This window comes from Canis lupus, chromosome 2 (genome assembly GCF_003254725.2).
Source record: "Canis lupus dingo isolate Sandy chromosome 2, ASM325472v2, whole genome shotgun sequence".
Taxonomy (NCBI): Eukaryota; Metazoa; Chordata; class Mammalia; order Carnivora; family Canidae; genus Canis; species Canis lupus.
Window position 1 is genome coordinate 13033361 of NC_064244.1, and position 22306 is coordinate 13055666.

General features: G+C 33.4%; 1 protein-coding gene across 2 annotated transcripts in view; it reads left to right on the plus strand.

The window, feature by feature from the left end:
- KIF5B (kinesin family member 5B) overlaps positions 1–22306 on the plus strand; it is a 44970-nt gene that overhangs the window by 17264 nt on the left and 5400 nt on the right. The window contains exons 5-25 of one of the 2 annotated variants that reach the window (XM_025464037.3): positions 303–351; positions 896–951; positions 1047–1134; positions 1294–1418; positions 2522–2626; positions 3033–3178; positions 4041–4189; positions 4617–4810; positions 5844–5912; positions 7590–7796; positions 10349–10492; positions 14915–15103; positions 15677–15794; positions 16315–16376; positions 16472–16581; positions 17305–17406; positions 18855–18915; positions 19027–19098; positions 19276–19380; positions 20276–20492; positions 21021–21171. In XM_025464037.3, coding sequence (XP_025319822.1) covers positions 303–351; positions 896–951; positions 1047–1134; positions 1294–1418; positions 2522–2626; positions 3033–3178; positions 4041–4189; positions 4617–4810; positions 5844–5912; positions 7590–7796; positions 10349–10492; positions 14915–15103; positions 15677–15794; positions 16315–16376; positions 16472–16581; positions 17305–17406; positions 18855–18915; positions 19027–19098; positions 19276–19380; positions 20276–20492; positions 21021–21151 — 2499 coding nt within the window. In that variant the 3' untranslated portion in view covers positions 21152–21171. Of the gene's footprint in view, positions 1–302; positions 352–895; positions 952–1046; positions 1135–1293; positions 1419–2521; positions 2627–3032; positions 3179–4040; positions 4190–4616; positions 4811–5843; positions 5913–7589; positions 7797–10348; positions 10493–14914; positions 15104–15676; positions 15795–16314; positions 16377–16471; positions 16582–17304; positions 17407–18854; positions 18916–19026; positions 19099–19275; positions 19381–20275; positions 20493–21020; positions 21173–22306 lie in introns of those variants that run through there. The other variant, XM_049097112.1, reaches the window with a different exon arrangement.

A 22306-nucleotide genomic window follows, 5' to 3' on the forward strand; every position in this document is an offset into this window, starting at 1 on the left:
TTGTCTTAGCCTCCTTCTCTATAAAATGAAGGAGTTTATTACTGAACTCAAAGGTTCTTACTCTTCTCATGAGTCTAACTCATTTTAGATGAGGATATGTAATGGAAATTGCTTTTAGTTACATGAGCAGTTTAGATAATTCAGATTATGCCATTAGAACATAAGCTGTGACTGAGTTGTTGATAACTCTGCCTTCTTGTCTAGATCGTGTTTAGCCCTCAGACCCCAATAAATTTAATGAACAAATGAATGAATTTAAAATTTTAATTGATTTTTTTTCCCTTTATTTCTTTGCCCTTCAGGTTTCATATTTTGAAATTTATTTGGATAAGATAAGGGACCTGTTAGATGGTAAGTTAAATTCTTTTATCATTTTAAAAAGCACATTACTTTTTTAATAACAGATATAAGGCCATTTTTAAGTAACCAAATGAACTGGACTTAAATTATAAGAAACAGGTGTATTTTAAAGTTAGTTGAATGCCTTTGACACGCTGAATAACTTCTTTAAAAAGCACATATTTATGGTTGCTTATGTTTAAGTAGTAAGTAGAAAATTAGATTATAATTAGAAGTCCTGAGTCCTCGTCTTCTCTCAGCAGCTGTCAGTTAGATTCATTGCCCTGGGAAACTATTAAACTACTCTGGTATAATGTTATTTTCAAAATGTAGGTAATAGAGGTTACCCTGGACCTCAAATTTTATATTGCTGCATTAGTTTCTGTTTAAATCTCCTACTGTTTCTACAGAGTCTTTTCTTTAATAGTGATGTGTCATTTTAAAAATTTACCTATTGTTATTAGGCCACTTGGGAAGAGAAATAATCAACAATTAGCTCTTTCATAACTAGTTTTAGAGTTTAGGAGAATGTTACTGATACTTTTTTTTTTTTCAGTTTCAAAGACCAACCTTTCAGTTCATGAAGATAAAAATCGAGTTCCTTATGTAAAGGTATTTATAAAATAATACAGAATGCTTGTTTAAAAAGTAATAAATTGTCAATTGTCAATATGGCTATTGACATACTTTAAAAAATTATTTTATAGGGGTGCACAGAACGTTTTGTATGTAGTCCAGATGAAGTTATGGATACCATTGACGAAGGAAAATCCAACAGACATGTAGCAGTTACAAGTAAGTAAAATGTCTTAACACTAGTTAGGCACAAAACTGCCTTAAAATACCTTTATCAACTTGATTAATTATATTGGATTTTTATGTAAATAACGCTTTAGAAATTATTAGTAGGGAAAGCCGTGTTTGTTTATAGTTGTTTGTGTAATTTCATTGCAGATATGAATGAACATAGCTCTAGGAGTCACAGTATATTTCTTATTAATGTAAAACAAGAGAACACGCAAACGGAACAAAAGCTGAGTGGAAAACTTTATCTGGTTGATTTAGCTGGTAGTGAAAAGGTAAAATCTTTATATTCTAGTAGATACTTAAGCATTTTTATAAACTTTAGTTTGAATTTGGACTTCAGCATTGTTGTTAACATGTTAAAAACTATTAAATCAGATTTGAGAGATTAAAAAAAAAGAAAAGCTTTGATGCCAGTGCTTACGATTACTTAAACTGAAAAACTGGTTCCAAATTACTGTTATTTGTGCCATAGTCCAGTTCAACCCCAATAGGTGTTACCTTTGACTTCAAGTGTGTTTTTATTGAGACTTTTGTTCAGTATATGTAGTTATAAATTTTATTAGGTACCATCTTCCAATTTTTGATATCTATTTTACCATACTGACAGTGGGGCTCCCTGTGAAAACTGGTAACTATCCATTAGTCTTCTGGTTTGGATGTACCTACTTCTTTTCCTTTCAGTGATTATTTAACTATCATAGACTATACAGTAAACTAATCTGATTCTAGTTTATGTGAAAATCAAAATAAGTTCAAATGTTTTAATGTTGATCTCTGTAACTATTTTTGCTGTTTTGCTAATTTTGTTTCTTCTGATTGAAGTAACATATCAATTCCCTTTTACTTAAGTCTTAAACACATCCTTCAAAGCCTGTCTTTAATTTTGTGAATTCTGAGAGGCTGTTTCTTCAGTCAACAATGCTAAAATATTACTTTTATCCTATTTTTAATACATATATTTCACATTTTTAAAAGAAGTGAATTTGCTTATGTATTTAAAATCAGTAACAGTTAAAATATCAAGAATAAGCTTTAGCAAATTTTAAAAGGTTCCTCTCTTAATGAAGCAGAGGAGGTTAACAAATAGTATATTGTAAATGTATCCGTAAACTTATTATTTTCAGGAACATAAACTAAAAATAAAATTTGGTATCTCCTTAATCACATTCTTCTCATGCACCTAGTTACTTGACCAAGTTCTCAGACGATTAATACTTAAGAAATAGTGATAGCTTAGAGTAAATAATTGGTGAATAAAATCATGAAGCTTTTCATTTTATTGTTTGCTGGTTATTGGTGACCTCTGAACTTTTTTAGAAAATCATTTAAACTTAAAATTCTGTTTCATTCTTTTGGAATCTTAATGTGTATGTAGGTTAGTAAAACTGGAGCTGAAGGTGCTGTACTAGATGAAGCTAAGAACATCAACAAGTCACTTTCTGCTCTTGGCAATGTCATTTCTGCTTTGGCTGAGGGAAGTGTAAGTATACATGTCTTCTCTTTCCCTATTGTTATCTTATGGGGGATTATTCAAATATCAATATATGTGTATGCATGGATGTTTGAGTGAAAGATTTGGTGTGTTTCAATCAGTATATGTGAATTAGTTGTCTTTTGGGAATTTATAGTATTTGTATGTAGATTTTAGTTCCCATTTTAATATTAATCAGTTAAAATAACCAAAATTCCTTTGTAACTTAAAGTCCAACATATTTATATAACAAATTTTTATATATAAATTTATTTTTTTATTGGTGTTCAATTTGCCAACATATAGAATAACACCCAGTGCTCATCCCATCAAGTGCCCCCCTCAGGGCCCGTCACCCATATATAACAAATTTTATTGCATAGAAACCCATTGGTCTTTTTTTTTTTTTTCATAGACATATGTTCCATATCGAGATAGTAAGATGACGAGAATCCTTCAAGACTCATTAGGTGGAAACTGTAGAACCACTATTGTAATTTGCTGTTCTCCATCGTCATACAATGAATCTGAAACAAAATCTACACTCCTGTTTGGTCAAAGGTTTGTTAAGAGAATACAAAGTCTAGGGGCACCAGAGTGGCTCAGGTCATGATCTCTGGATCCTGAGATTGAGCCCCAAGTCAGGCTTCCTGCTCAGCGGGGAGTTTCCTTCTCTCTCTGTGCTTCTCTCTTTCTCAAATAAAATCTTTAAAAAAAAAAAAAAAAAAAAAAACCAGTCTAAATGATAGATAGGTCTTTTGTTTATTAAGTCTAGGAAAAGTAGGTAGATATTCAAATCAGTGCATATTGTTAGTATGCCAGACACAACTTTTTAATTGAGAGATAATACAAACAAGGTCCATTTTTAAAGGTGCTTAGATTTGAATTATGAAAGTCAGATGTTAACTTTACTCAAATTTATTTGAGAAGCTTTAATTTAGCATTAAAGAAAATAAGTATTTGCATCAGATAATAAAAACTTGACAAATATAATTCTGTATTAGTCTGTAGACATATGTGACAGGTTCATATAATGAGATAACCATTTATGAATTGGTTAACCTAGGAGAGTCAAAGATGATTTTATTTTTGACCTTCAACAGTAATTGTTTTTATATTAATTTAGCCTTCCAAATGAATTGGGGAAATATGGGCCCTTGTTCTTTATCCTTATCAGGTTGATTTTTAAATTTTAAGATAATCACCAATTTGTGACTGACCCAAATTTATTAAGCTTGTGAATAAGCACTATAGTAATTATGGTTCTTTGTATTTAGTCATAGAGATAATTTAACAAGAATTGTCAAGTTAAATTACTTAGCCAAAAATGCCATATGTGTGTATATATAACAGAGATCTGTAGGTATCAATTGAAAATAATTAATTTTAGTCAAAAATTTTTTTCTGCAATTACTTCTCTTAGGGCTAAAACAATTAAGAACACAGTTTGTGTAAATGTAGAATTAACTGCAGAACAGTGGAAAAAGAAATATGAAAGAGAAAAGGAAAAAAATAAGACCCTGCGGAACACCATTCAGTGGCTTGAAAATGAACTCAACCGGTGGCGTAATGGTAATAATTTATGAATGTGTCATTTTGAGTTTGTTGAGTATGAATATAAAGCTATTTTACAAACTTGAGACTCTGTTATGAATATAAACTATATCCGTTTTTACTTTTTAAGCATTAAGGATCATCAATTAAAAATGATGAAAATCTTTTAAATTCTGATTTTACCTGACATAATAAATAGAGGCACAGAGGCCATCTTAGAAGCTATAAAAGTCAAGATGGAAAGGTTCCACAGTGGGGTAGAAGCAATAAAATTTACAAGATTTGGTGACTGGATTTAGAAGATAGGGATGAGTCAAAAGTAATTGTAGCTTCTCAAATCTTGGACTGAGCAGATAAAGTTGGCGAGAGCTCCTGAAATTGAATAAAATTATAATTTGTTTTAGACAGGTAGATGTTTATTAACCATGTTATTGCCTTATTTTAGGAGAGACAGTGCCTGTTGATGAACAGTTTGACAAAGAGAAAGCCAACTTGGAAGCTTTTGCAGTAGATAAGGATGTTACTATTACCAATGATAAACCAGCAGCCACAATTGGAGTTACTGGAAACTTTACTGATGCTGAAAGAAGAAAGTGTGAAGAAGAAATTGCGAAATTGTACAAACAGCTTGATGACAAGGTAGCTTGTTGTTCATGTTTTGTTTTGGAATGTTATGACATAGGTATTTTTATTTTTAATTTTAATGTTATGGATCCAGGGAACCTATATATATCTACCTTAGTTTCTTTTGAAAATGATTGTTAGGTTGACCCTCAGATACATTGGTTTGAACTGCATGGGTGAATTTTTAAAACAAATATAGTACAATAATATAAACAAACTTTCCTTAGGATTTTAATAACATTTTTTCTCTAGCTTACTGTACTTGTAAAAATGCCTTATGTAACCCAGTAACGTAAAAATGTGTGCTAATATGTGTTAATTATCTTTATTGGTAAGCCTTCCATTCATTCAACAGCTAGCAACAGTTAAGTTTTTGGGAAGTCAGAGGTTATATATATGTGGATCTTCAACTCCATGGTGGGGGCGGTTAGCACCCCTAACTCTCACATTGTTTTAAGGGTCATGGTATTGATAAAAAATACAAAATCACAGTTTCTGTTTCTGTGCAGGAACTGTGTATGAGACATACTTGTGTTTTCTTCTCTTCTTTAAAAGAATTTTCGAAAGAGAATTAGACCTTGGGTCATTGGAGAATCTTAATGAAATGATTTCTCTAAGAATCAGGGATCTTAGACTCAATAATAAAGGTGATGCAGGAGATTAGGGAACAAAATAAAGTGGAAATAATGTTTTCCTGCTTTAATTATCTCAGCTTTATTGTGAAAAATAACAAATTATGAATCAAGAAAGGGAAAAACGAGAGCAGTAAAGAGACTAGAAGTAAATAGTTCTTGTTTTGTTTTTATTTTTAGGTGGTGTTTTATGTGTATTTTAAGCAAATATGGCAGGTTTGAAGTAACTGCATTGCCATTATTTCAATAATAAATTTAAACATGTTTATTATTTCTTAGCATTTAAACAAATGACTAGCCTTCAGCATTTTTTTAGGAGATTGAAATAAGCTATGTTTAATTTGGAGAAACAGTTTTGAAGTATTTTGGTCAGGGAAATAATAATCTTACAATGACTTGTTACTTTAAAATTCTAGGATGAAGAAATTAATCAACAGAGCCAATTGGTAGAGAAACTGAAGACACAAATGTTGGATCAAGAAGAGGTAAGGTGAATATTGTACATATTGCTGTCAGAAAAGCTTACAGTTTGTCATGACTATTTAAACATAAGAGATGGAAAAAATAAACATAAAAGATGAACCAACAGAGAGCTCAGAATATCCTGGAGTACATTTGCAATATGGGAGTACCTTTAATATGCCCATGCTTCACTGTGGATATGATACATCATGAGTGAAGCAAAGATTGACTTCCTCTTAAGGTTTTTTTTTAAGTTTGAGTTCTATCTAACTGGAGAGGAGAGGATAACTTTTCAGTACTATTCTTTAATATAGTTCTACTGTACTTTTTAACTGTCTTCTACTCTCCTTGTTTTATATATAGTGCTGTTTTATCTCCTTATTCTCCCCAAAACCTGTCTTACTAATCCTTGAGATGGACTTAACTATACTTTTAAACTGTCAGTTCCTTTATGAAGAGTATTTCCACATGGAAATGAAGAAATGTAAAAAACAGTGTTTTATTGTTACTTGTTCACTTAAACACTCAGAAACAGGTTTCAAGGGATGATTGAAGAAAAAATAACTGAATTGCTTTGACCTATCTTTAATAATTATATAATTTGAGGTATGACCTACTGTGGGAATAAGGATGTCAGTGAATGAAATCTTTTTTTACTCCTCTTTTACCATGTCTGCCCTCATCGAACCAGCTGATTTTTGCCTTCTTTACTTTCATCTTAGTTCTTTCAAGTTCTCTAGTTTGTCACCTGGTTTAGGACCCTCAATTTATCTTACCTGGCAGAACAGAGGGGTAATTTAAAAATGATACTTCATTTAAGATTTGGTTTGGATATGGAGGCAAAGGTTACACAGCTTCAATAAGGAAGAGATAGCCACCATCAGTCAACATGATCCTGGTCACATCACCTTTGTACTTCAATTATAGCATGTTTTCTCAAAGAGGGCACTAGTAACATTTACACAATTCTTCATTATATTATTCTGTGCTGTGTGTTACATACAGGACCTTTAGCATCCATGGCCCCTGCTTCTAGGTGTCCTTAGCATTCTGCCCCATTAGAAATACTCCTACAAATTTCTAGATGCTCCTACTTGACAGCCACTGACCCTCTTCTCCTAACTAGTCTGTTGGCTTCTCTGCAGTCAAATTATATATGTTGATACTAAGTTTTCCTGAGGCATAGGTCAGGTGCCACCCTTGTTGACCAAAGAAGATCTGAACTTTTAAGCATGTCTTCTAGACAGCTACTAATTTTTTTGTTCTGTACTCACTGTTCATGAACCTAGTATGCATTTTGTTTTCTAATACATGAATTTGCACATAACTAAAAATCTGCCAATTCTAGCCTTCTTCATGAATAACTCTCTTGTTTTAAATATTACCAAGCACTTTGTCATGTCCTGTCCCTCCTTTTTGGCTCTTAGTTAACATTCCATCCTGTATTACATTTATTTATGTGTCTTTGTTTCTTCTATTAGAGTCCTCAAAGCAAAGTCTTTATTTTTTTATTTTTTATTTTTTTGCTGTCATCCACAGTGCCCGCACATAGTAGATAGTCTATTGAATGAATAAACGTTCACACAGTTAATAGCATCCACATTTTATTCCCTTTTTGTTTAGCACATGGTGAAGCAAATAGATTTTTTAAGCCTTTATACCTTTTTAAAACCTCTGTATACTTCTATTCTTGTATGTAGCTTTTGGCATCTACCAGAAGGGATCAAGATAATATGCAAGCTGAACTGAATCGCCTGCAAGCAGAAAACGATGCCTCTAAAGAAGAAGTAAAAGAAGTTTTACAAGCCTTAGAGGAACTTGCTGTCAATTATGATCAGAAGTCTCAGGAAGTGGAAGATAAAACTAAGGAGTATGAATTGCTTAGTGATGAACTAAATCAGAAATCGGTAGGATATAATTCTGTTTTCTTAATACTTTAGTACAAATATTCTTCATTGAAATTAAGTAACTTCTTTTTATCTAAGCTCAGTGCTGATAGTATCCATTCTTAAGCATTTCCAAGCCTCAAATTCAGTTTCTCCTTTATATAAATCCTTAGAGGTGAAGGAAGAAGGTTATCCTTTTAGGTCCTGACGGTCTGTTAAAAGGTAATTAAAATGCCATTTGAAGACTTGTTGGCTATTCTTAATATTCTAAAGTTAAAGAGAAAATAAGTTAGCTCCTAGTTACTCAATAAAATTATTAGATGATTGTTCAAACTGTAAATTAAGAAATGTGCACATAAAAATAAGAGGATATATAAGCTCATATAATTTTTTTAAATATTTTACTTATTCATGAGAGACACAGAAAAAGAGAGAGAGAGGCAGAGACACAGGCAGAGGGAGAAGCAGGCTCCATGCAGGGAGCCCGATGTGGGACTTGATCCTGGGTCTCCAGAATCATGGCCTGAGCTGAAGGTGGTGTTAAACCGTTGAGCCACCCGGGCTGCCCTATAATTTGGTTTTTGTTTTCTGTTACATTCCTAGCTCCTGGAGTAAAGCCTACCTAGCACAATATAGAAGGCTCTTCTTGTAATTCTGCCATAGATAAGGGTCTTTATTTGTTATTGCTATAAAGCAGGATTTGCCACCTTCCTAGAATGATGCTAAAGGTAGTATCTAACTGTGGGATTGTGATTGCTATACTTGCAGCATCACCACAGATGAGCTGTCTTATTATTAATGTTTTATTATTGTCAGTACCAACTTCTTGTCCAGAAATTGCATCTAGAGTTGGACTCAGGATCCGTGTTCACTACTATTTACCTATCCATGTTCACCTATCTAAAGGAAAGCAGTCAAGAACTATTTTTAAAGGTTTCATGCCCCTGATGCAAAATTCATTTTCCCCTTTTAATCTCCAAAGGTACAGTTTAATAGCATGGAGATCAAAGTGCCTTTATAATTCTTACTATTAAGAATTATTGAGTTGTATTAGCAAACCTAATTGCTATTTGGAGAACAATAGGAGTTTTTTAAAACTCCACAAGCTGTAAGTTGGTCTTCAGTCACCGATTTTAGTCTTTAAGACAGTTGTGGGTGTGTCCCAGTTATGAAGCTGAGTCTGTCAACGCTATGTTGGTAATAGAAGTTGGGAAAACCTTACAGCATTCCGCATCTTTTTATTTTTTTATTTTTATTTATATTTTTTTAAAGATTTTATTTATTTATTCATAGAAACAGAGAGAATGAGAGGCAGAGATACAGGCAGAGGGAGAAGCAGGCCCCATGCAGAGAGCCCGACGCGGGACTCGATCCAGGGTCTCCAGGATCACGCCCTGGGCTGCAGGCAGTGCTAAACCGCTGCGCCACCAGGGCTGCCCTCTGCATCTTTTTATATGTGTACAATATTGTTACTCACTTGTTAGAGAAGATACATAATGATTTAGACCTTAAAGCATGCTATCTTCTGGGACTTGAAAGATATCTGGTATTTTAGATTAAACTGGATAAGCATACAACTAATATTCAGAAACTTAGGGAAATGACCAGAAGAAACAATAAACTGAAATGATATCTTTACAAAAAGCTACTGTATTCTTAATACAACTTCCTGACTTTTAATATCTGACTGTGTTATAATGGTAAGATTTATTTTATTTATTTTTTTAAGTTTTTTTTTTTTTTTAAGATTTTATTTATTTATTCATGAGACACACACACACACACACACACACAGAGAGAGAGAGAGGCAGAGACTCCGGCAGAGGGAGAAGCAGGCTCCATGCAGGGAGCCCAACATGGGACTTGATCTTGGGTCTGCAGGATCACGTCCTGGGCTGAAGGCAGGTGCCAAACTGCTGAGCCACCCAGGCTGCCCTAATGGTAAGTTTTAATGTGGCCAAATTGGGTTGGACTTCTCAAAATTGTGGTGACTTTGTTGCTGGTCAATTAGCTATTATTATAAACTTAGAGTAGTTAACACTCAATAACACTACTTCATCACTATCTCCTAAATAATTGCTTTTATATCATAGTATCAAAGTAGTAGTAATTATCAGGTAGACTATTTTCAATGACTATGTATATAGAAAGGAGATAAAACATACAAACCATCTAGAAAGTTCATTACTATTCTAACATTATTTTGTTTGGACTCCGTTTCAAAAGATAAGCCATACTATGGTAATGAAAGAAAATTCAGGCTAATTACCTTAGAAGTTTCTCCCTTCTAGGCAGGAAACATTACCCAGTCTCAAATATTAGGGAAATGGTACAAATGACGTGCTCTTCATAGAGCATAATATGGCTACTTTACAGACTCTCTTAGATCTAAAATATTTTCTAAGTTTGAGCTAGGAGCTATCCCGGAACTCTGTAGATGAGATAGTTCAGAAACTGAAAGTAGAAAATAATGCATTTTTTTGAGTCCTAGGTAAACTGAAATACCTGTCAATATTCAAAGTAATCTTTCATTTAATAGGTTTAACTGTATCTTTTGTTTTGGATTCTGTTAGGCAACTTTAGCAAGTATAGATGCTGAACTTCAGAAACTTAAGGAAATGACCAACCACCAGAAAAAACGAGCAGCTGAGATGATGGCATCTTTACTAAAAGACCTTGCAGAAATAGGAATTGCTGTGGGAAATAATGATGTAAAGGTAAATAAAATAGCCAAATGCTACGTATAAGTATCAGTAGACAACTCATACTTCTGTTTACTGCTTACTTTTTACAAAGTTCTTTTCACATCCATTATCTCATTCACAACAGCAATGTGTTATAAATGGTATTTAACTTCATTTTAAATCAGGGAGGAAAGAAGAAAAGAGGCACTCAAAAGGCATAATCAATAAATATCATTTATCTGGATCCCATGTTTGGTTCTTTTCTCCATCATGTAAAGATTTTACATTTAGAGGTTATGTTAATAAATTACTGTACATGAAAGTGTATAACTGGGACAACAGCAGAGATTAGCTCAGGGAGTAAAATCATGAATGAATGAGTCTGGTTGCCTTTAAATGTTTGAAAAGATGAAAGATGAGCACTGCTTGTTAATGTTTTTAAAGTTTTATTATGAAAAATTTCAGACATAAAACAGTAGAATAATAGCATGAAAGAGTTAGTAGTCAATATTTTGCTATACCTATTTTAACTGTGCCTGTTTTTCTTCTCAGTCTTTTTTAGAATACTAGCATTGGTTATTTTAACATTGGGCATGTGATAAAAAGGAAAGATAGTGACCTGGTAAATTAAATGAAAACTTAGACCAAAAAAAGCAAACTAAGACTCTCAATTGCAAGCATATGTACGTAACATGAAAGATTGAATGTCAGAGTAGGTATTTGTGTGGACTTTATCTTCTTTATTTTTTTTTTTTTAAAGATTTTATTTATTTATTCATGACACAGAGAGAGAGAGAGGCAGAGACACAGGCAGAGGGAGAAGCAGGCTCTAAGCAAGGAGCCTGACATGGGACTCAATCCCAGGTCTCCAAGATCACACCCGGACTGAAGGCGACCCTAAACCGCTGAGCCACCGGGGCTGCCCTATCTATCTTCTTTTTAATTTTTTTTATTTATTTTTGATAGTCACAGAGAGAGAAAGAGAGGCAGAGACCCAGGCAGAGAGAAGCAGGCTCCATGCACCGGGAGCCCGACGTGGGAATCGATCCTGGTTCTCCAGGATCGCGCCTTAGGCCAAAGGCAGGCGCCAAACCGCTGCGCCACCCAGGGATCCCCCTATCTATCTTCTTTATTAAAGCTTAGTTAGGTAATAATGAGAACAAACTTATACTTGGCTTTTTTTTTTTTTTTTTTTAAGATTTTATTTATTCATCAGAGACACACATACACAGAGGCAGAGACATAGGCAGAGGGAGAAGCAGGCTCCCTGCAGGAACCCTGATGGGGGACTCGATCCCAGGACCCCGGGATTACGACCTGAGCCAAAGGCAAATGCTCAACCACTGAGCCACCCAGGTTGCCCCTATACTAGGATTTATAGTTGACAGTCTACAAAGAATGAGAAGCCCAGTTTAACAAGATATGAAATCAAAGTTTTCAATACAGAGCATGCATTCCTTCTGTCACTTATTCAAAGCTGCTGTGTGTTGATGGCAGCAAGGATTCATTTTCCTCATACATCATTTCTTAATGTTGGCTCATGCCATTGAGACAAAGGAAAAATGTTAAATACTGGGTGACTCGACCTGTTCTCTCTTCAGTCTCTTCTCTCTTCAGAATGTTCCATCTGTACATTCTGCCCTATTCTGTTGAGAGTAAACTAATATGATAGATCTGTGTGGGGTTTTCTTTGGGGGATGGAAAAGTAAATTTACTTCATAGCATTAAACACTAAAGAGGTGTTCAAAATTTACTCTGTAGATTTGCACTTTCTTTTTAGAAAAATCTTTTCCATTTTATGTTCAACTAGCCTTAATTTAAGTGAAAAAGTGGTAAAGATAGAGAAAAGAGTAGAAATGGCTTATGCTTATGTTCAGTGGCAAGAACCAGTGATAGAATGCAGGTTCCTTGACTCTTATTACTGCTTTTTTCACTTTACCGTTAGAGCATTTTGAGAACAAATCGGCCTTACAAATAGGTTTAAAAACAAAACAAAACAAAACACCAAAACTGGATTCTCGATATTTTTTCATTTGTATGTAATTCTTTCCTCTTAACATCATCATTAAGCACTGCTTGAGTTTTATTAACTTTGTTTTTTTTTTTTTACATTATGGTTCACTCTGTATTGTATGATTTCATGCATTTTGACAATTGCATTTATATAGATCCACCCTTACAGTATAGTTACATATCTAAAACAGTTTCATCTCTGTTTAAATAAATAAAATAAGATTTTATTTATTCATGAGAGACAGAGAGAGAGAGAGAGGCAGAATCACAGGCAAAGAGAGCCCGATGCAGGACTTGATCCTGGGACTCTAGGATCACACTCTGGGCTGAAGGAAGGCACCAAACTGCTGAGCCACCCAGAATCCCTAAAAAATCCTTCTTGCTTTTTGTTCTGTTCATCCCTCTCCCCTGAACAGCAGCCATGGTCTTTTGAATATTTGTATAGTTTTGCCTTTTCCAAAATATCATATAGTTGGAATCATATAGTGTATGTCCTTTTCAAACTGGCTTCTTTTTCTTAGCAACATTTAAGTCATTTTGTGACTTGATTGCTCTTTTTTTTTTTTTTTTCCCCACCAAATACTCTACTGTATAGATGTACCAGTTTGTTTATCTGTTCATCTATCAAGGACCATCTTGGTTCCTTACAATCTTTGGCAATTATACATAAAGCCACTGTAAACATTCATGGGCGAATTTTCTTGTGGACATAACTTTTCAATTCAGTTAGTGGAAAAATACTTAGGAGCATGATTGCTAGGTCATATGTTAAGAGTTAGCTTTGTAAGAAACCCCCCAAGGTGGCTATAGCACTTTGTATTCCAACAATCTAACAATGTTACTCCACATCCTCACAAGTATTTGATGTCATCAGTTTTGTTTTTGTTTTTTTTGTTTTTTTTTGTTTTTTTTTGGTTTGAGTTGTATAGCATTGTCTCATTTTAATTTGCAGTGGGTTTTTCTTATCTAGAGTTTTAAAGAATTCTTTGTCTGTTTTAGGTAGCATCCTTTATCAGATACATGTTTTACAAATATTCCAATTTGTGGCCTATCTTATCATTCTCAACATTGTACTTGTACAGAGCAGAGGTCTTTAAATTTTAATGAAGTTCAACTTACAGATTTTTTCTCTCAGCATTGTGTTTTTGGCATTGTATCTAAAAACTCATGATCAAACACAAGGTCACCTAGATTTTCTCCTTTATTTTGGAGGTTGTTGGTTTTATATTTACATTTAGATCTATGATTCATTTGAAGTTCATTTTTCTGCAAGGTAGAAGGTCTGTCAAGCTTCATTATTTTACTTGTGGATAGATAGTTTTTCTATTACAGCTTATTGAAAAAACTATCTTTATCCATTGAATTGCCTTTGCCCTCTTGTCAGAGGTCAGTTGTCTGTGTATGTGTCTGTACCTGGGCTCTCTGTTCTGTTCCAGTTACCTGTCTGTTCTTTTGCCAGTATCACACCATCTTGATTACTGTAGCTTTAGAGAAAGTCTTGAAGTCTCTGACTTTGTTGTTGCTTAGTAGTGTTTGGCTATTTAAAGTCTTTTGCCTCTCCATTTAAACTTTAGAGTCAGTTTTGTTGATATCCATAAAATAAATTTGCAGGGATTTTAATTAAGATTATATTTAAATTTGTAGATCACGTTGGGAAGAACTGAGATCTTAATATGGAGTCTTTCTATTCATGCATGTAGAATATCTCCCGTTTATTTAGTTCTTCATTGGTTTGTCATATTGATTTTATACCTATTTTATTACATTTATGACTAAGTATTTCTTTTTTCTTTTCATTCTAATGTCCGTACCATTGGGTTTTAAATTTCACTTTCCCTTGTTTGTTGCTGGGATATAGGACAGTTACTTTTTTATGTTAATCTTAAATTCTGCAGTGTTAACTTTGATGGCTTATTCTAGGAGTTTGTTTGCTTAAACAATCGTATCTTCTGCAAACAAAGACAGTCTTATTTCTTCTCAAGCTCCCCTTAATTTTGACACTGAATATTGTACTGGAATTTTGTAATGAAATCCATGAAACTTACGGAATGTACAGTCACCATGATATTTTTCCTTGTCAAGCTTGAAAGTTGTCCTTTCCCTCTCCCTAAACATTATTTAAGTTTAAACTGAGCTTGCATATGATTAGCTTGCATATGAAGAGAAAATCCAGAAATTGAAAGAGGCAGATGCCATCAGTTTTGCTTTTGTTTAGGCTGCATTTGTTTCCCTTGTAAACATGTATTCAAGTTTTAGAAAATAAGAAAAGCAAAAATTAAGTTTTATTAAAAATAATGTTTAATGAAAGAATACTCCATACTTTTTATTTTTTTTTCCATACTTTTTATGAATATCAAGTAATATTTATTTGTTTAAAAGATGCCAGTAACCAAAAACTGGGCATTTTTGTTTTTAACTTTTTATTTTACTTTTTTCTTATAGCAACCTGAGGGAACTGGCATGATAGACGAAGAGTTCACTGTTGCAAGGCTCTACATTAGCAAAATGAAGTCAGAAGTAAAAACAATGGTAAAACGCTGCAAACAGTTAGAAAGCACACAAACTGAGAGCAACAAAAAAATGGAAGAAAATGAAAAGGAGTTAGCAGCATGCCAGCTTCGTATCTCTCAAGTATGTGTTACAGAACAAAGTTCCTTTGTTGTTTGAATAGCCATGTGTAAATTGTAAAAATTTTAAGAGAAATGACTTTTCTATATGTTATTTTGGGTAACAATAAAAAGGTTAGTTGATCTAAAAAAGTTAATTTTCCTACTTTGTGCAATGAGATGAATGAATTTAACTGGGTTATATTTACTTAAAATGTTACATGTAGAAATTTACTTAGAAAGATGACTGATTTGGCTATTAAAAATCTAGATGAATTCTAGGGTAGACAAGTGCAGGACCAGTTTTCTGGCTTTGGCAACTGAATGGATGAGGCCATTCACCAAGGTAGGAGTTGTAGTAGAGAAAGAAAGAAACATTAGAATAGTAAGAATACATCATACTTCAGCCTTCATTACCTTAGTTTTGCAAGTGTTACAAGCTATACAGTGGATTGTTTCATTAATCAAATACTTTATCATTGTATTATTATATATTTAAATATATAGAGAAAACTTGGTTACTTTCAAGTTATCCTTAACAATAAAATTTGTGCATGAGTTATTTTTGTACTTCATATTAATATGTTTTTCCCAAAAGCATGAAGCCAAAATCAAATCATTGACTGAATACCTTCAAAATGTGGAACAAAAGAAAAGACAGCTAGAGGAATCTGTCGATTCCCTCAGTGAAGAGTTAGTCCAGCTTCGAGCACAAGGTATTAGCTTTTGAATTTTTGAGTTCTACCTATATTAATTCTTTTAGTATAATTGTAGTAAACTTACATTCACACTGATAGAGAATAAGAATATGGATAACTTAGAATGTAAACAAATAATACATTTTAACGTTGGCTTTGAAACCCACTTTTCAAATTGTGTTTGAATATTGAAGTGGCCAATCTAGGAATTTCCCACAAAGTTATCAGGGGGTGTGTGCATGTGTGTATAAATCTTAACATAGGGGATGTAGAAAGCTATTTTAGTCCCTACCATGCCCTAACCCATCTGTTCCAGGATTAGGCAAAGAAAATAAAGGCAACCATAATAGCAATACAAAGGATATAGCTATATTATTAGTCAACATGAGCTGAGAGCAAGATTTACTATGTAGCATTTAGATAATTTAAAGTCAAGTACTATTAAGAAACAGATCCCTCATAAAACCTATTTGCTCCTTGGTTTATTGGAAGAACGTTAAGGCTTATTTCTTCTGTTTTTTTCTCTCTACCCAAACAGAGAAAGTGCATGAAATGGAAAAGGAGCACTTAAATAAGGTTCAGACTGCAAATGAAGTTAAGGCAAGTTTCATGTAACATTGGCTACTAATGACTTAAGCCCATTATTCTTAATCTTGGTTACTTGACTTAAATCCTTTTCCCCCCAATAACTTTAGCAAGCGGTTGAACAGCAGATCCAAAGCCACAGAGAAACACATCAAAAACAAATAAGTAGTTTGAGAGATGAAGTTGAGGCAAAAGAAAAACTTATCACTGATCTTCAAGAGTAAGTATACTTTTTCTTCACTCTTAAGTTATTAGAAGCTAATTCAGAAAGATTGACTATTTAATAAGAAGAAATAATAGATTACTGACAGGTAATATATTCTTACTAGAAACATGCATTTTTTCATTGAAATTACTATTTTGACTTGAATGTAAAGAATCTTTTCATTTATTAGCAAAACCTCTAAGTTCCAGATGAAATTTTTAAAGTTAATTTCCTTTTTAGAAATTTCTTAACAGAGAAAAACATTACTAGAAATTAATGGAGTTTAAAAGGTTGAGATTTTTTTAAAGCTTTTATTTTAATTCGATAATTTTTTATTTCTTTAATATTTGTCTTAGTTTTTCTGAAAGACTTTCGCAATTTCCATAGCCATATGCATACATAGCCTAGAATTTATAGAAATTGGAGGTCTATAACTAATCATGATTTGAGTAGGAACCAGAGGAGAGTAACAAAAAATGATGACAAATTGTGGTATATGGGTCTTAATACCTTAATGATACAGAATGAGATTCATGGTTTCAAACCAAAATATGAAAAACACTATATATAACCAGAAGTAGCCAGATCTTCTTCCTTTCTTTTATCCCCTTATGGGGATAGGATAACAAGTCATCCTCAGTATTTCAGTAGTGAAATTACAGAATTTAAGGATCTGAAAAAATTTTAATGGTGCCATTCAGAAAATGACATTGATATTATGTTTTTTTCTTTTGTCAGCCAAAACCAGAAAATGATGTTAGAGCAGGAACGTCTGAGAGTAGAGCATGAGAAGTTGAAAGCTACAGATCAGGAAAAGAGCAGAAAACTACATGAACTTACGTGAGTAAATGTTTTAATTCAAGTTTAAAAATAAAAATTAAAGGTGCCTGGGTGGCTTCAGTTAGTTGAATATCTGCCTTCAGCTGAGGTCATGATTCCAGGGTCCTGGGATTGAGCCCCACATTAGGCTTCTTACTCAGCAGGGAGCCTGCTTCTCCCTCTCTCTGTCTCATGCTGCTGCTTGTGCGTGCATGTGTGCGCACTGTCTCTCTCAAATAAAATCTAAAATAAAAGTAAAAACTGGGACGCCTGGGTGGCTCAGCGGTTTAGCGTCTGCCTTTGGCTCAGGGTGTGATCCTGGAGACCTGGGATCGAATCCCACGTCTGGCTCCCCGCATGGAGCCTGCTTCTCCCTCTGCCTGTGTCTCTGCCTCTCTCTCTCTCTCTCTCATGAATAAATAAATTAAAATAAAAACTAGAGGATTACAGGCATTGCTCTTGGTTGTATTCAGTAGACGTATTTTTAAGTTTGTATAGGCTGAAGTGTATTTTTCTTAAGCCTTCTGAGTTGATTTAATATATACCTTAAAATTTGCAATATATTGTACTTTAACAAAAGCAGGATCCTGTATTTTTTACTGATGGTTGAGATTCAGATTTCTGTGTATTAACCTGCTTGCTATTTCTGTGCCACCATAATATTTCAAGATTCACTATAAAAATATACTTTAAATGACACTAAGTTATTTAGAAGGTTTTGGGATCTGCCATACAGACTGACTTTTTTGTCACCTTTAATCTTGGATAAAAGAACATTATTGTTCCAGCCTTGTCTTTTGAACAGAAACTTTCAACCATTTACTTTTCCTAACGTGCTGACAGTTTAGTCAGTACTCAGTTTTCTAGAATCTGAGCAGGTAGAAAACTCATGATTATAAGTTTTCACATCGTGAATTTATGAGTTATGATTTAAAAAAATTTTTTTTAAAGATTTTTAGTTTATTCATGAGAGACACAGGCAGAGGGAGAAGCAGGCTCCCCATGGGGAACCTGATGCGGGACTCAGTCCTAGGACCATGGGATCATGCCCTGACCAGAAGACAGATGCTCAAACACTGAGCCACCCAGGGCGTCCCATGAGATAGGATTTATAAATTAAACTGTTACTATTAGGATGGTCACATGTCAGGATCAGCTTATAGTTGATTTTATACAAACTCTGCTGAATCTGCTGAATACCAAAGTTCTATTTAGAATAATTTTAATTAAAATACGTAAAGTGTTTTAGTCTTCAATAATTTATAATTCTCAGTTAATCAGAATTATTTTGGATAAACAGTAATGTGTCCTGCTATATGGCATATTCTAAGAACCACTTCTTCTTGTTTGAATTTTGCTACATTTTATTCCATCTCATCCACTGCTATAATAGGAGTTTTTTTTCCCTAATAAACTATAGATCTAGAATAAGATTATTAGAATTCAAAATAGATGTATATTCTGTTTAGGGTCATGCAAGATAGACGAGAACAAGCAAGACAAGACTTGAAGGGTTTGGAAGAGACGGTGGTAAGAAAAACTTAAAAATAAATAAGATAGTGGGATGTTGAATGGGTTTCCCCTTGGTTACATTAAATACTTAAAGACTACATTTCAAAAACATTGCTGTTCTTATTTAAGGCCAAAGAACTTCAAACTTTACACAACCTGCGGAAGCTCTTTGTTCAGGACCTGGCCACCAGAGTTAAGAAGGTAATAAAATAATACTGAAGAGGTTAGTTACATAAATGGTGCTTACTATGTTTAATTGCTTATATCTGTAGTAGAAGTAATTTTACGTTGTCACAATGATTTTTGTGTAGTTAAGGTTAGATTTTTTTTTTTAATCTTTAAATGTTTTCTTAGTATTTATTGACTTTCTTTTCTTAGAGTGCCGAGATTGATTCTGATGACACTGGAGGCAGTGCTGCTCAAAAGCAGAAGATCTCTTTTCTTGAAAATAACCTTGAACAACTCACAAAAGTGCACAAACAGGTAATAAAGAGTCTATTTTATGGTAGCTGCAACATTGTAAGACAAAAAATTGAGGAATAGCAAGTGTTTGAAGATTTCAGAGGCCTAAGGATTTTTCATACCTGAGCCGTTGTATTAATTATATAAATAAATCACTAGCAGTTTTTAGGACAGTTAATATTTTAACAACCCTTTTATCAAGAAGTCAATGAAAATGGGTGTTATTATTTATTTCTCCTAGGATTTCCGGTTTGTCAGTTTTTCTCATTTTTTTATTCATGGTGATTTTTAAATCTTCAGTAGATAGGACTTTGCAGTTAAAGTACAATCTTTTTTCTTTTGTCATTCATTGCCCCAGAATGTGTATTTGTATGAAATGTATAAAATAACGAGGCAGTTTGTTTTTTTAAAAAATTGTGCTTACTGTGTGGATCTTTGTTTTTGTTGTTTTGCTTTTTTGTGGCTTGATACATGATTTGATTATTTTTAATGTTTCTCAGCATATTCAGTTGTACATCTTTTGTAATTGTAAATACGATGTTTGCACTAGAGTAAAGGGAATTTTAGGCCTTTTTGCTTTCTAGACTTATTTTAACACTTAAAATGATACTTACCAGTTAGTACCTTACTGAAGAGATCTAACACTGTGTTATAGCTTATTGTCATTGCCTAATGGAGAGACCAAATAATCTTCGCCTAGACCCCCCAAAAATTGAGGGAAATTATATCTTTGTGAGAAACATATATGGATGTATGTACTCTTTGCATGTTGCTGCCTAAGTTAAATTCGCTAAATGGTAAATGTTAATATTAAATGTAGTTTTACTTTTTTACTAAAGAGAAATTATGAAATGTTGATATTTTTTCAAATCATCCTGTTAAAGCTAAAATCCTTATTGTCTTAATGTACCTTTAGTTGGTACGTGATAATGCAGATCTTCGCTGTGAACTTCCTAAGTTGGAAAAGCGACTTAGAGCTACTGCTGAAAGAGTGAAAGCTTTGGAGTCAGCACTGAAGGAAGCCAAAGAAAATGCATCTCGTGATCGCAAACGCTATCAGCAAGAAGTAGATCGTATAAAGGAAGCAGTCAGGTCAAAGAATATGGCCAGAAGAGGACATTCTGCACAAATTGGTTAGTAGAATACCTTAAAACCATTTAAACTTTGCTTGGTTTGAATGTTTTTACTTACTTGAAAACAATCTAATTGGTGATTATGTGTTGTCAAGTTGGTATTTGTCTTTATTTCTAACTTACCAAAGAGTGGCATTGTTGCGAATAACAAGCAAAATGAGGAATAGCCACATTTACAGGACAAGAAGATAAGTAAGAACTAGACAAGCATGCAAGAGTGATCAGAAGAGGTGAAACTATAGAGATGAGTATTCTTAAAGACTGACTTGCAAGAAAATAAGTTGCCAGGAGTAATATGACATGCTTCAGAATAAATCATTCATACAGGAATAAGGTTTTTAAGAGAATAGGGATTATATAGGTCCTGGAGAAAAAGATACAACAGAAAAGAGAAGACTTAGTAACAGAAAGGCAAAAGGAAAACCACATTTGGGAATTCTTGTGAATCGAGAAGAGACGTCTCCTAAAACATCACTACAATCATGTGTTAAGATTTATCCTAAAGTCACTTTTTGTTCTTCATGTTAGCTAAACCTATTCGTCCCGGGCAACATCCAGCAGCTTCTCCAACTCATCCAAGTGCAATTCGTGGAGGAGGCGCATTTGTCCAGAATAGCCAGCCAGTAGCAGTTCGAGGTGGAGGAGGCAAACAAGTATAATCTTTACACGTTACCCACAGGTTCGTAGTTTATATCTGGCTTTTGAATCATAGTTCTACATGGAAATGTTCAGCCATTGGTTGTTAAATACTACTTTTTTTTTGGATTCTCATATTAACTGGGTTCTTTTTTAATGTATGTGATTATAAAAATAACTTGGCATGATTTCTTTTGGTCTTTTTTCATAGTTCAGATCATACTCTATTTTCAAATTTGTGTTAACATTTGTAAACTAACCTACTGGATTATTTTTCAGAGCTCTTATAGTTAATCTAATAGATATACACCATGGATAATTATTCCCTTTTATTAGACATAGGATTAATTTATGTCAATTTTTTCTCTACTTAATATAAAATGTCTCACATTTCAAATTTCATATATGGAAATTTCAGTTTGGAAAATTTCAAGTGTGAAATATCTTTGTGTCCCCTCACCTTTTAGGTTATTTTTAGATTCCCAGAAGTGAAATTACAAGAAAGCAGAACATTTCTAAGGCTCTTGATACATGTTAATACACTGCTCTTCAGCAAGATTAGGACAGATTGCCTCTTAGACAAGGATACTGTCCATTTTTATTGTATCATTGCCAGCAATTAATATTGATTGATAGTTCTTAAGCTTCTGTTTTAATGGTCCAAAATAAGTATCTCTTTGATTTATTAATAAGAACTTGAATTTTTTTTCAAAAAACTTACCACAAAGTATGAGATATATATCATCCAGAAATACCACCCAATATATTATGTATATCTTTCAGGTGCTTTCTTTGCATATTATGATTTTTAAATTAATCTTAAATTATTGAATACTCTAATAATATACTATTTTAGTACATATGTTTCTTTGTAGCCTGCTTTTTAATTTTTATTTATTTTCTTAAAGATTTATTTATTCATGAGAGACAGAGAAAGAGGCAGAGACATAGGCAGAGGGAGAAACAGGCTCCTCACAAGGAGCCCAATGCAGAACTTGATCTCAGATCCCAGGATCAGTCTTTTTTTTTTTTTTTTTTTTCCAGGATCAGTCTTTAAACCAAAAAGGCAGACACTCAACCACTGAGCCACCCAGACGTCCCTAGCCTGCTTGTGTGTTCTGAACATTTTCTTAAGCAGCACAACTAGTTAATTAATAAGCTGCCTAGTATTTCATCAT